This window comes from Xenopus laevis, chromosome 7S, assembly GCF_017654675.1.
Source record: "Xenopus laevis strain J_2021 chromosome 7S, Xenopus_laevis_v10.1, whole genome shotgun sequence".
NCBI classification, from domain to species: Eukaryota; Metazoa; Chordata; class Amphibia; order Anura; family Pipidae; genus Xenopus; species Xenopus laevis.
In genome coordinates, this window is record NC_054384.1 from 97,218,589 (window position 1) to 97,233,150 (window position 14,562).

Consider the following 14,562-nt stretch of genomic DNA (forward strand, 5'->3'; position numbering starts at 1 on the left):
TCTATGGCAGAGGTCCGGTGAACCAATTGAAGATGTTAATAGGCTTTCTGAGTTTTTCTGTTAAATAAAGTTTACACTTCAAAAAAAAACATAGTAAGTTAGGTTGAAAAAAGACTAACGTCCATCAAGTTCAAACTTTTGACTTTTTTTTTTTTTTAAACCTGCGTAACTGCCAGTTGATCCAGAGGGGGGGGGGGGAATTCCTTCCTGACTCCAAAATGGCAATCTGACTAGTCCCTGGATCAACTTGTACTATGAGCTATCTTCCATAACCCTGTATTCCTTCACTTGCTAAACACCATCCAACCCCTTCTTAAAGCTATCTAATGTATCGGCCTGTACCACTGATTCAGGGATAAATAACCTCCTAGGTGTCTATGCACTAGGATGACACATTTTGGAGCAGGAAAAAAAAAAGAAATGTGTGGTCAGTGTTTTTCTGTGGCTACTAGAAACTACCACGTGAAATTGTTAAAGCACATAATAATTCAATGTGAATATTATATTATTATTTTTCATTCCAAACTAGTTTTTGGGTTGCAAAGCTGATTTCAAGATTTAAGGGCTGATTTACTACACATCAGTATTTTTCACCCAGTCCTTTTATATGCTAGAATAATTTGTTCCAATGCAAAAATGATCCAGAGCATTGTTAGAGTTCAGTGCTGTCTCTGAGCTCTAACACCCCATTCACCAGAATAGAGGCACATTCATTTGCTTTGATAAATATGACTGTGAGTTAAACCCTTCAGGATTCTCCACTTCAATTTTTTTAAATCTGTTCCTTTATCAGGGTATAGATGGGAAAGGTAAAGAAGCTCTTTAAAGTTAATATGTGTGCCCTTTTTTAAGGTAAATGTAATATTTTTATAACTGACTAAAATTTCCTGTAAATGTCTTATTTGATTAATGCCCTCCACAGTGCTGTGGAGTTACAACTGTGATTAGCACCTTATTTGGAAATATATCTGTCCTGATTTTTCACTGTTGAAGATTTATTAAAATAGACTTTGAAGGTGAAGTGTCTGTACAACATTTTATTTATCAGATAGTGATTGGCTGTAGTTCTTTGGATTGTTTCTTGTGTGTTTTACAAGGCTCTGCTGGGGTTCATTGATTTCAAGTTCTAATACATTTCCCTTGGAGAATTACACAGGTTTTTTCCCACATTTTACATCATAAATGTTTCCCTATTTCCCTGCGAATGTGACTTTTCCCACATTGTAAGTGGTTTTTTTTTTGGTTTTTTTATAGCGTGCACCAGTTTTTACCAAAAAATCCATACTTTACATACCATATTTTGCGAGATTTAAAAAAAAAAAAAATATTCCAAAACCCTGGAAAATTTAAAATCAGCGCTTGACTGTATATAGGAGATGAGGATGTTGTTTCTCTAAGTGGCACAGCAAAATTTTAATGGGCACAACAAACAATCTTTTTTTAGACAAAAGCTTCCTGAAGATTTTGACACATACACCTGGACTGCTGATCGCGGCAAACATTTTTGACCATGCCCATTTTGTGGCCATGCCCCCTGATTACGATGTCCATTTTACAAATTTGCCAGGTTATGACATTTTTAACACATTTCTGTGGTTTTTATGTGTTTTAAATTTAGGTTTGCACCAAATCCACTATTTTGGATTTGGCCGAACCCCCGAATCCTTAGTGAAAGATTCGGCCGAATACTGAACCGAATCCTAATTTGCATATGCCTATTTATTTATCTTTTCTCCCTATTAATAACATTAGGATCACATACCCCCCCCCCCAACTATCCAGCTTTTCACAGGGACAGTCCTGCTTTCGACAGCCCATTCTGCTGTCCCGAATTGTCTCGCTTTTCTGTAGCTCTTTGGGGTCTTTTGTTTTGTTTTACACTGGGTGCGCTTACCGGAACTAGCATAGTCTCATGAGAAATTACTATTACCGTAACGTCATGATGCTAATGCTTCAGAGGAGGAGACGCCTAACGAGAACACGCTTCTGCAGTTCTACAGCTGGTAAATGTAAGGCATCATTTAGTTTTAATCTGTACCAGTTCAGTGGTGGTGATTCCTCTGATGGTCTCTGGTCTGGCCAATGGCACTATAAGCTGCAGGCTTGGATTTGTGGAGAGGCCAACAAGGCCCGGGCCTAGGGTGGCAGGGTTTTAGGGGGCAGGAATGCTGCCCAACCACACCCACATTGGTTCAGAAACACTGGGGATGCACAGGAGATACGATTGTTTTTAAAATTCCCTGTACGCCAATCCCCATTGCTCTGGTCCTGATAATAAAAATTTGTTGAATATTAGGGAGGCGGCAGACTAACGACAGTGGGCCTAGGGGTGTCTGCTACGTAAATCCGCCCCTGATAAGCTGTATGGCACCAGACTGGGGTGAGAGGGAATAAGTGGCTACTGCTCAGAGCGTTACTGGAAATAAGCCTCTTGAAGTTACCCGGGAAGGCCTTTTACACTGTTATCAGCAGAGCAGGCCAGGGGCAGAAGTCTGTCATGAAATGGCCTAGGGTTGTTTTTTTTTTCCCTATTAATAACATTGGGATCAGCCATCATTTTTACTGGCTAGGCCTGTAAAATACCGGCCAGGTGGCAACCCTAGACTGGGCCACTTTGAATGCCTTTAAATGCTAGTGGTGAGTCAGATGCTACCACTCCAACCAAGGAAAAGGGGTGTTTTTGTATTAAATGGGCAAAAACAAATTACACCACACTGAGCAGGGCACAACTTTTTGTTGCTCTTTCTTACTCTCAAATGTTGGGAGGTATAGGATCAGCCAGCATTTAAATTACCGGCAAGGTGGCAACCCTGGGCACAATAACAATAGAAAAGAGTCTTGTGCAGTGATTTTAATAAAGGTTTTTATTGGCTTGTTCTGTCTCGTGTGATTTATCTGTGATTCCTGTCACGCAATGGGCAGAAAGGAAATCCAGTTTCAACAATAGCTTTGTCGAACCGGCGCTGCTCGGCCAAAATCCGAACCTCGTTGGCTCAATCCACAAAGACACCATTTTATTACGCGATGTTTTACGTATAAACGAAACTAGCCAATAAGACCAGCAAAAGCTCTGACGGGCGGAGCCTTTTGCCAGTGAGCGTGTCCAGATTTAGAGAACCCAGCCAATCGGTGTGCAAGGATGGGAAGGGGCGGGTTTGTTTCCGCGAAAGAAAGACAATCGGCTCTTGTAGAGGGGGTAGAGAAAAACGCGCGAAGGACACCGGGCGGTGACGCGTGTAGGCGGGGCTTGCGTGTCTATATAAAAGGCTACGGGCCGCGGCGCATGTCGCAGTTCCCTCGTACAAAGTCAGTGGTGGGGTTTTCAGATTGGTGAGGGAGCCTGACACAAGGATGGCTGAAGCGACCACCTGCAACATGGAGGTAACTATCCGAGTGAAAGAGTATTCGGGCGGGAGGGGTTGTGTCTGTGGCACCGCAGAACGCGAATTGAGGCCTTATCACGTTTTAACCCTTTTCTCTTTAAATGCCGGTGAATTTAAATTCCTATATCTTAATCCGCCATTTAGCGGTCGGCTTTTGGCCTCGGTATATCGAGTGCCCTAGGCCCGGGGTGTTTCCTTCTCACCAGCGTCCATTGAAATGTTCCCGGCAGCCGCAGGGGGAGACGTGGGCGCTGTAGTCCAACAATGGCGCCGCGCTTGTATTTAAGGGACTTGATATAATGGCGGCTTGGCGCCTCTTCCACTCACGGGCGTCCACTGCGGGGAATTTCACGCGTGGGGAGATATCGTGACGTAAGTGGCGCGTCTGTTCTGAAGAATCAGCGGCCACGTGTTCCCGCAGCGATGCCCCGCCCACATGCCGGTAGCACAAAGCCAGGCCTTAGGCGAGGCTGCGCACGTGGGTCCCACGCTGAGATCTACTGGCGGAGCCCGGGCCTTCCTGTTCTTGCCAAGCCATGGCTTATTGATTGTAGTGTTCCTTTATCATCGCCCTATAGTAGTAATTCTTGTCTATATGTTGATTGCTTTTGTAAAATAAGTCTGTTAAACTCTCAGCTGTATTAACAAAGACGCAAGGCCTCAATAGAACGCTGACTTCTGACCCTGTACTAAGTAAAGGGCTCCTTCCCCTGTTAATTATGCCAAAAGCTTTTTATGCAATATTGCTTTAATACAGCCCTGATTTTGCTGGGATTACAGCTCCTAGCAGCTACTGAATTTATCATTATGTTAAAACTAATCTGGGGTTTCTGCTCCACCAACATCCCAAGTGAAGTCTGTTTGTGCAGTAGAGCTGCCCTACTTTAAAGTGTTTGGGCATCTGAGTTAATTACAATGAAATTGCAACAATCCGGCTGCCCTCTTTCAATTTACCCTAGTAACTATGCACTGATTTTAATAAGCCTGGAATATAAAGAGGAGAGGTTCTGAATAGAAAGAATAATAAAAAGAATCCATAAACTAACGGATATTGCGCCAATAAAACAAATTTTCGCATGATTTTCAGTGTCTATGGTGGGAGATGAGTCAACAGATCTGGATATCAGTCAGGTTGGCCAGAAAAATTGAAGGCACCAAACATCGGCCATTGTAGTCGGATACAGTGCTATTGTTTTCTCTCTGTATATGTGATGATTTTTCTCTAAAAGCAATTATTAAAAACTAATGCCCTTTCCTGGAAAGATCTTCTCCAGGCAAGATCATAATTGTAACTTTTATGGCCACCGTGAACAGATTAATTTTGCTTTATGTTGTCTCGTGACCCCCACCACTAGAAAAAGCTGGAAAAGAGGATAAAAGGCAAACATTTTAAAGACTATAAATTGTGAAGACTAGTTGGAAAGTAGCCTAGAATTGGCAATTTATAACCTATTAAGGTGAAGGGGCCCTTTAAGGAGCCATTTACTTAGTACAGGGTCAGAAGTAGGCGTTTTATTGAGGCCTCGTGTCTTTAGTTAATACAACAGTTTAACAGCCTTATTTTAGTACCTGCTAGGAGCTGTAGTCCCAGGTTTGTATTCTTAAAGCAGTATTGCATAAAAAGCTTTTCCCCAGCTCTTCAGTGCCCAGAGCAGATAAATAATCCTCCAGTCAGAATCCTAGTTGACCTGGGTGAATCTGACTCCATGTTTTGTTCCTGTGACTGGAGTTGGAATCATTAAAGGGGTTGTTCACCTTCAAACACTTTGTCAGTTCAGTTGGTTTCATACAGTTCACCTGAAATAAGAACTTCATCCAATTACTTTCTATTTATGAACATTTTTTTAATATTGAAGAGTAAACTTTTATTTTCACCTTCTACAGTAGCCCTGGGAGTGGGGGTCGCAGACTTTTTAACCGTTTTAAATTGATACATTTGTTCTTTGTCCCTGAGAATCAGTTTCATTAGAGGCAGCTGTTCAACTTGATATAGTTGCTAAAATTCCACAGATACTGCTTAGAAATATAGCAAGTAATTGTATCAACTAAATGTAGCAAATTGTAACCATTTCCACTATTCCTGCATCACTGAGCTGCCAGACCAGACATGAACACTTACATTTTGGGAAAATGGTAAATAAAAAATGGAAAGCAGTTAAAAAAAGTGTTTATTGTGATCAACCTGAAACCGTTTGGAAGGTGAACTACCAAGTCTGTCCTTTGTCCCCCATGTCTGATTCCAGTGTAATGTAATGACCCTATAAAATAACACAATCTCTGTATGTCAGATAATAGCAATAGCAAGATGGATGGCCTCTTGCTGGTGATCAGCATTCTCACTGGTAGATTCTCTTGCATTTGTAATTAAACTTTAAGTCAGAGTTCTCATAGGTGAATAGGTTTCTGTGTAATTGCACTTTTTTTTCTTAACTTCTAGAGAACTATGGGGTGTGGTGGGACAGCTTTATGGTTGGGTTAGTGTCCCTTTAAATGAGGGCATGCCCTCCTGAAGTCTGGGTGAAATTTGAGGCAATGCCTATTTGCTTCTTTATTTTCATTTTAAGTCCTGTTTTGATCAGGATATTTGGGGTGTAAAGTACTTGATCTAGATATTGTTGTAATTGTCTGGATAGCTTATCTGATTAGCATTTACATCTATCATATCTGTAAACTTGCTATTGACCAAAGTTTGGATGTCCAAGGAAGAGCATGACCTGATGGGTCAACTGTTGATTACTGAATGGTGTCTTTCTTAGTGTCAACCCCATGTCTTTCTGAAAACAGAGGCTTGGTAGTTAAAAAAAAATTGCTGGCTTAACTCGTGGCTAACTTAAAAAACAAGTTACATTTTGAACTTTTTCGTGTTACTTTTTTCTAGAACTTTGTAGCCAAGTTGGCCAATGGAATGAGCCTGCGGACTCCAATAGAAGATGTAAATATCCTTTTTTAATTTTTGGCTAGTTGTGTTTTGGCCAACTTGGCTTTAGAGTTCATGTAACAAATGGCATTTCACTACATTGTATCTTAGTGTTATAGCGGAGTTAAAGAAGTACAGGTAAAAATCACTGCTTCTAATTCCTGATTTGATCTCCGAAGAAAGCAGCCTGGGCACCATCATCTGAGTACCTTACCTTACAACAGTCTTCTTTTTCTGCAAGGACTGTAGATGTGTACTACAACATACCTTTGGCTATTTCTGTACTGCATATGGGATTCTAGGAAAATAGGATAAAAAGATGATCAGATAACCCATCAGCGGTGCCTGGGGAAGCGGGTTCATAATTAGTATCTCTAGGGGTGACAAATTGTCACTCTCTCCCAGTGAGTTTTACCTATACTTTACACATTCATTTATAGCCGTACATTCTTTTGGGGGGTGGGGTTGAATTGAAATATCTGAGCAGTTGTGAAAGTATTTTAACTGCAGTCTTGCCATGATTCCCAGTTAGGGTCACCTGAGGACCAGTTTATCTAGTACTTGCTATAAAAGATGAATGGCTGTCAAATTTAGCCACAAGTCAGCAGTTGGCATTTACTGATCAGCGGTTTAAATAAAACCATATTTGACAATATGAGTTGAACTTTCAGTCTTGGTTTGTACTAAGTTATCCTTTTGGGCTGAGGTTTGGCCACTGACTTTGCCATTCAAGAACATAATAGTTGCAGGAATAAATTAAAAATTTGTGCATTTATTTTTTAAAGTACCTATTTTGTTCCTTGAAGACTAAATATATAGAGGGTTGGAGTCTTAGAAAATGACTGCTACTGTGCTAGTTTTTCAGGGTTTTTACCCACAGCTGGTAAACATGGCATTCCTGAAGTTTTGTTACCATTTGTTTACTTTTGTACCCCAATGAACAAAAAAACTGTATTCTGTCACTTTTTGGCATGTAGTGACCTTTTTATCTAATCATCCGTGCATAGTTTTAAGGCTGATCACTAGGCCCAATTATATCTTTCTATAGACACTGTTAATGCTTGTTTGTGCTTCTCACCTGGACATAGGGCTGTTAAAAGACTTCTGTGCATTTTCTTCTTTTAAGGTTAATAGTGCTCCACCTGAGGGCGGTGTGAAAACAAATGCAGAAGACATGACATCAAAAGATTACTACTTTGACTCCTATGCTCACTTTGGCATCCATGAGGTAAGTGAACGCTTGCTCAGACTAATCTTTAAAAATAATCAAATGTGTTAAAATCCAAACCAAATGTTTATTTTTTTTTCTTCTTTCTGCAGGAGATGCTAAAAGATGAAGTTCGGACACTGACCTACCGTAACTCAATGTTTCACAACAGACACCTGTTTAAAGACAAAGTTGTCTTGGATGTTGGGAGTGGCACGGGTATTCTCTGCATGTTTGCAGCAAAGGCCGGAGCCAAGAAAGTAATTGGGGTAAGATGAAAATCTTTGCCCATATTGGAGATGCAGAGATTTAGAAACTTAGTCTTGATTTTTATGTGAATCACTGGTGGTAAAACCCATGTGTTGCTCCAGTCTCCCAAAATCTATTGAAGTTTCCTCTTGTAGCAATTTTGGGAGACTGGAGCAACACATGGGCTTTACCACCAGCGATTCACATTATTGCCTATTGGAAAGGTTTTTACTGGATAGTGCAGGAGATTAGTTGCCCAGAGAAGCAGCAATTTATTGCTAGTGATTAATCTCCTGGCGTCACTGCCCTTAAAGTGGACCAGTCACCCAAAAAAATTATTCCAAATCCTATTGTCGCATAAGTCAAACAAAATTAACTTTAATTACACTATAAATGATTTGAATCTTGATTCCTTCAGTCTGAGAATTAAATAGTAGCAGGCAGCAGCAATTTTGTAGACAGTTAAGACAAGCCTTGCATTATCTCAGAATCTTGTTTGTGCACCAGAATGGGGGACCCGATGTCCATTCCTATGACCTGGTTACACAATTAAATGGTAGCGAACGGGGAGAGTATGCGGAGAGCATTGACAACTAGGAAGTGATGAAAGGAAAGTGAAAGTAATGGTCTGCCCCGCCTCTGGACATGGCTGACAATATTTGACAGCTGAGATTTTTAAATAAGCTTAGAACAGCTATGAATGCTTTAATAAAAAATAGATGTAGTATATTTCAGTGATGGGGAAGTAGAGAATGAGTGTGATGTGAAAACTAGGCTGGGGAAGGAAAGTGCAACTGTACTTAAACTTGTAGGTTTAATATGTCAGGTTAAAAAAGTTGCTGCATCTTTTTTTTTTGTTTTTTTAGATTGAGTGCTCAAGTATATCTGACTACGCCATAAAAATCGTGAAGGCAAATAAACTAGATCACGGTAGGTAACCATGCAATTGTTTTTAAGTGGATAAATGTTTTATCTGGACTGCTTTCAGCTTTTTTTTTTCTCATTAGTGGTCACCATCATCAAAGGCAAAGTAGAAGAGGTGGAGCTCCCAGTAGAAAAAGTGGACATCATAATCAGTGAATGGATGGGATATTGTCTATTCTATGAATCAATGCTTAACACTGTTATCTATGCACGTGATAAATGGCTGGTGAGTTTGCATAAGTAGGGATAGGTTTCATGGCTGATTTGACCAGCCAGTGGCCAGAGTGATCTTACTTTGAATTAAAATAACGCTATTTCAAAATTATCTGCACTGGATTTTTGAGGGAACATCTTGATATTTTAGACTAAAACTGCAGCGCTGATTTTCCTACATTCAGTATAACTTTAAAGAATAAACTGAAAATCACTAGGTGGTGCCATTCTGGAGCAGGTAAAAGTGAATTACTCTTGCATGATTGGATATTGTGTACACCTTAGTCAAAGGCAAAAAAATAGTCTTTGTGGAGAATTATTAGTGACCCTCATGCTTAAAACCATAAAGATGAAATCTATAGCATGCTGTGCAGTATGATGCACTTATGTGTATCTTTCTGTTTCCAGACTCCAGATGGATTAATATTTCCAGATCGTGCTACACTGTATATAACAGCTATTGAGGATAGACAATACAAAGACTACAAGATTCACTGTGAGTACATTTTTATGCTTTTTACGTACCATTGCATTCAGCTTTCATTCATTGCAAATCCATGTAAGAACCCAGTGGCATCTTATCCTGTTTTTTGTTTAATGACACTTGTGCTTTTGTACGTTGAAAGACACACTTATTCCAAGTAGGGATGCACAGAATCCAGGATTCTGTTCAGGATTCATCTGAATCCTTCTGCCTGAACCAAACCCTAATTTGCATATGCAAATTGGGGAGGGCAATGGCGTGACTTTTTGTCACAAAACAAGGAAGTAAAAAATGCTTTCCCCTTCCCATCCCTAATTTGCATATGCAAATTAGGGTTCAGTATTCGGCCGAATCGTTCATGAAAGATTCGGGGTTTGGCTGAGTCCAAAAAAGTGGATTCGCTGCATCCCTAATTCCCAGCAGTAATGTTAAACATTGCCCAGGTTTTGTTGCATTGAGATGAATGGAAGTGCACCTGAAAATACTTAATAAACTACGTTCTGCCTAACACTTAATTTTTATGGTCCATGTCATTGGTATGGCTTGCGTTCAGCTTTTTTTGTGGCTAGCAGAATTAGTGGTGGCTCTAGTATGCATTCTTTATACTGTACGGGACATCAAACTCTTTTGTTCAAATCCATTCTTGAAATGCTTTAAAAGGTCAAATAGAATCTGTAGTAGTGTGATCTTTTGGCGCCTTTTTAGTTTTGTTTAAACATTGAGTCATGATTCAGTAAATAATTATATCATTCTTTATTGCAGGGTGGGAAAATGTTTATGGCTTTGATATGTCTTGCATTAAGGATGTAGCCATCAAGGAGCCTCTGGTTGATGTTGTTGACCCCAAGCAACTGGTCTCAAACGCTTGCCTTATAAAGGTTTGTATCTGTTGTGGTCTTGTGTGATGTCTGTTAACAAGGACCTCCTTTTTAAGTTTTTCCCTGACTTCTCTTAAACTATACCCCAAAAATGAACACTTAAGCAACGGATAGTTTACATCATATAGTGGCATATTAAAGAATCTCACCAAACTGGTCTATATATAAGTAAATCTTGCCCTTTTAACATCTCTTGCCTTGGGCCACCATTTTGTGGTGTGCTGCCTCAGATCACCTGACCAGAAATACTACAGCTCTAACTGTAACAGGAAGACATGTGGAAGCAAAAGGCAGAACTGTTAATTGGCTCATGTGACCTAACAAGTATACTTTGTGTGCACAGTGAATCATACAATCCCAGGGGGCGGCCCTTATTTTTTAAAATGGCAATTTTAAAAAACTTTAGGATTACCCAATGGTACATACTACTAGAAAAGTATATTATGAAAAATGGTTCTTTTTAGAGACCTACATTGTCTGGAGGGTATAGTTTTCCTATAAGCAGAGTAATCTCTTGCAGTGACAATTTAGCATGTTTTAAAGATACTGACTAAAGTGTAACATTGTCCTTGCATGTGATCATTTTTCCATGCATTTTTGCCCATTGCTTATAAATAACTATCTGATTCCCCATGTTCTTTATGATGGGGCTGCCATATTTGTGCTGCAGCATTCTTAGAAACCAGTTAAGATGGGGCGATGGTCAGGTTTAGGAACTTCTGGTAACAATTGTATTAGTGGAAAAAGTGATCTATGGGTAATTGTTTAAAATGTTATTTCAGTACAGATATCACTTTAGCATCTTTCATATTGCCCTTCTAAATCATTGTTACAAATGTGTTTCAGGCATGCCATGACTTTTGCCTTTTCTTGAAAGTCTTGGGGTGAAAAGCTAGGACACTACCTGTGCAATAGGGTTCAATGTTTGTTAAAAAAAAGCAGAAACTGGCATTAAGTTTAACTTTTCTCTTGCACATCTAGGAAGTTGATATTTATACTGTCAAAGTGGATGACTTGAGTTTTACCTCTCCATTCTGCCTGCAAGTGAAACGAAATGACTACATCCATGCCCTGGTTGCATATTTCAACATTGAATTCACCCGCTGCCATAAAAGAACTGGCTTCTCTACAAGTAAGAACATGTTTAAATATCTTGTGAATAAAGCACATGCTGCTCTGTTGGCTTCATTTTACAGACTTAAAATGTAAACCTTAAAAATAGTGTGAAATTGATGAGGCGGGTGCTATTCTAAGAAGTTTTGTCATGTATATTTTTTTTTTTTAAGGGACACTGTCATGGGATAGTTTTTTTTTTTTATGAATCAGTTAATAGTGCCACTCAAGCAGAAATCTGCACTGAAATTAAATTCTCAAAAGCAAACAGATTGACAGAACTGACCAGCTGCACCAGTCATGTGACTTGTGCCTGCACTTTAGGATTGAACTACTTTCTGTCAGGCTGTGATCTCTCCTACTTAAAGGAACAGTAACACCAAAAAATGTAAGTGTTTTAAATTAATGAAAATATCATGTACTGTTGCCCTGCACTGGTAAAACTGATCTGTTTGCTTCAGAAAAACTACTATAGTTCATATAAACAAGCTGCTGTGGAGCAATGGCATAATTAGAAATAGCTATATGGCACAGGTTAACTAATGGATAAAAGATAGTACAATTAGACAGACAGAGCTTATTTGCTATCTGCTGTGTAATCTGAGCCTTTTCTCCTTTGAATGGCTGCCCCCATTGCTACACAGCAGCTTATTTATATAAACAATAGTAGTGTTTCTTAAGCAAACACAGCGGTTTTACCAATGCAGGGCGACACTGCATTATATTTTCATTACTTTAAAACACTTATTTTTTGACGTTACTGTTCCTTTAATATAACTGAATCAGTCTCGGTGGGGCTTGGCTTTTACTATAGAGTATTGTTCTTAGATCTACCTGGGATCTGTTATCTTGTGTTAGGGAGCTGTTATCTGGTTGTCTTCCCATTGTTCTGTTAGGCTGCTGGGGGGGAAGGGAGGGGGTGATATCACTCCAGCTTGCAGTAAAGAGTGACTGAAGTTTCAGAGCACAAGTCACATGAATGGGGGCAGCTGGAAAACTGACTAAATGTCTAGCCCTAGGTCGGATTTCAAAATTGAATATACAAAAAATCTGTTTGCTCTTTTGAAAAATGGATTCAGTGCAGAATTCTGCCACCCGCTGGTCATTTTCTGACCACCAAGTAGTCAAGGAAATTGTTGGGAGAAAGAGGCTACTCTGATATTCTGCTTAGGGGAAAAAATGTAAATCTTTCTTAAAAGGATACCAGAAGAACATCAGAGTAGCCTTTCTCCTGACAATTTCCTTGACTAAAATGGCCAGCAGGTGGTGCTGTTGTAACAATTGATTCATATTAACAGTACATGTATCCTTTAAGATCCTGGAAATTAAAAAAAAATTAACATTGCAAAAGTTCTTAGAATAGCACCCCTCATCAATTTTACTTTCACTTATTTTTACGGTGGGCATACATGGGCTGACAGAGGTACCGATCAGAACTGACTGGCCTGATAAACAGAACTGGCCATAAATAGAAATTTTGAAAGGTCAGGTCTGATAGTTTGATAGACACTGGTCCAACTGTCGGCATAGCTGCAATTATGATCTGCTCATTGGCCCAGGATTTAAACTCAGATCAGCCCAATATTGTCCACCTCTGGATTTGATATTGGGAGAGTGTTGCCAAATGAGTGGAATGTCGCATGTATGGGCAGCTCTAGTTGGCAAGGCAGTCAGTTCAGTGATGCTGAGCTCTTGCAAGTTTGACCTTTTGTCTGACAGTATAAACTGATCTCTGCCTCCCTAAATTATGTTCATATTTTTTTGTAAAGTTTTCAATAAAAACAAACGTTTTCTGTAGGTCCAGAGTCTCCATACACTCACTGGAAGCAAACTGTCTTCTACATGGAAGATTATCTCACTGTTAAGACTGGCGAGGAGATCTTTGGTACCATCGGCATGAAGCCCAATGCCAAAAACAATGTAAGAACTTATTTAGTGTTTTAATCTCATGCAATGTGTGTGGAATGGAAAGTAACTGAATGTTTTATTTTCTGCAGCGTGACCTGGATTTTACCTTTGACATTGACTTCAAGGGCCAGTTGTGTGAGTTGTCGTGTTCAACAGACTACAGAATGCGTTGAAACAACAAACGAGTCGTGACCTTCCTGAAGAAAACTGAAACCCAATGCATCATGTATAACATTTAGCTGTGTGGTTTTATTTACATAGTGTACAAAAGTTTTAACCCCTGCTGCTAGCCACAAATGGGGAATGTTTTAGAAGCCTAGTTCAGTGTAGAGGGCAAGAAGTTCCTTGGTTATACCAAAAGCACTGATCTTGTCCTCCACAGTGGCCATTTAGGCTAGACTATTCAGCTCTGCTGGATTCCTCATGTAAATAAAGATCCATAGTGGATACAAACAAACAATCTGTTTAATAGACTGTACCATTTCAGAGCCCCACAACAGTTGTCCTGCTTTTAGCAGGTCTCTCCGGAGGCATTTCTTTTTGTTTTAGTAGGGAATTCAGTCAGAATGGATAGCTAGAATTTAACTTTAATTTTTGACCATAGGAAACCCCTAAACCTCAGTTACTGAGTGGCCTAGGGGATGTCTACACTGCAAAAGTATTCAGCCCCTGCGGGCAGCAAATTAAGCTCCAAATTGTGCATTCCCGTTTTTTCACTATTTTTGCAGGATTTTTTTTCTTATTTGGTTGGGAATTGTCTTGTTGGCAGTTGCTGGTTTCACCAATATTGCCGTCTATCCCTTCTGTGGAGCAGACATCCATCCTATTGAGGAACAAATGGGTTACTCACTTGGCTTGGTGTTTTCTACTGTTTTTGTAAGTTTCTCAGATCTTGGTATGGAAAGGCCCTTTATTTGTTTCATGGATCCTTCAAAGCTTCCCATTGTGACTGTTTCATAACTTATGGTTTTTATATGGTTGCATTCATAATGAAATTAAAAAGTGAACAGTGAATCTGCGTTCTGGTTTTCTGTGTGCCTTACATTGGCTAAAATGCACAAAGATAAATATGGATGGTACCTGCACTCTGTTCGGGTGCTTGGTCAAATATAATGTGTAAAATTCGAAGAGGACCAGTAAGCGTTTTTTTTGTCACAAATTTATTTTACATCACAGTGCCTCCAATGTTTGAGGCACTGTGATGTAACAAATTTGTGACATCACAAAAAAGTCTGTTGGTCCTCTTATCGAATTTGATATATATTATATATAGATTTGATATATAG

At 39.6% G+C, this 14,562-nt stretch overlaps 1 protein-coding gene across 2 annotated transcripts; it reads left to right on the forward strand.

The window, feature by feature from the left end:
* The first annotated feature begins 3,226 nt into the window (after positions 1-3,226).
* Positions 3,227-14,290, forward strand: prmt1.S (protein arginine methyltransferase 1 S homeolog). 2 transcript variants are annotated; one of them, NM_001090324.1, is given in 11 exon segments: positions 3,297-3,381; positions 6,262-6,315; positions 7,427-7,528; positions 7,621-7,776; positions 8,623-8,686; positions 8,764-8,906; positions 9,302-9,389; positions 10,140-10,255; positions 11,237-11,387; positions 13,167-13,288; positions 13,366-14,290. In NM_001090324.1, coding segments are annotated over 11 exon segments (1,110 nt in total). In that variant the 5' UTR covers positions 3,297-3,351; the 3' UTR covers positions 13,450-14,290.
* The last annotated feature ends 272 nt before the right edge of the window (positions 14,291-14,562 follow it).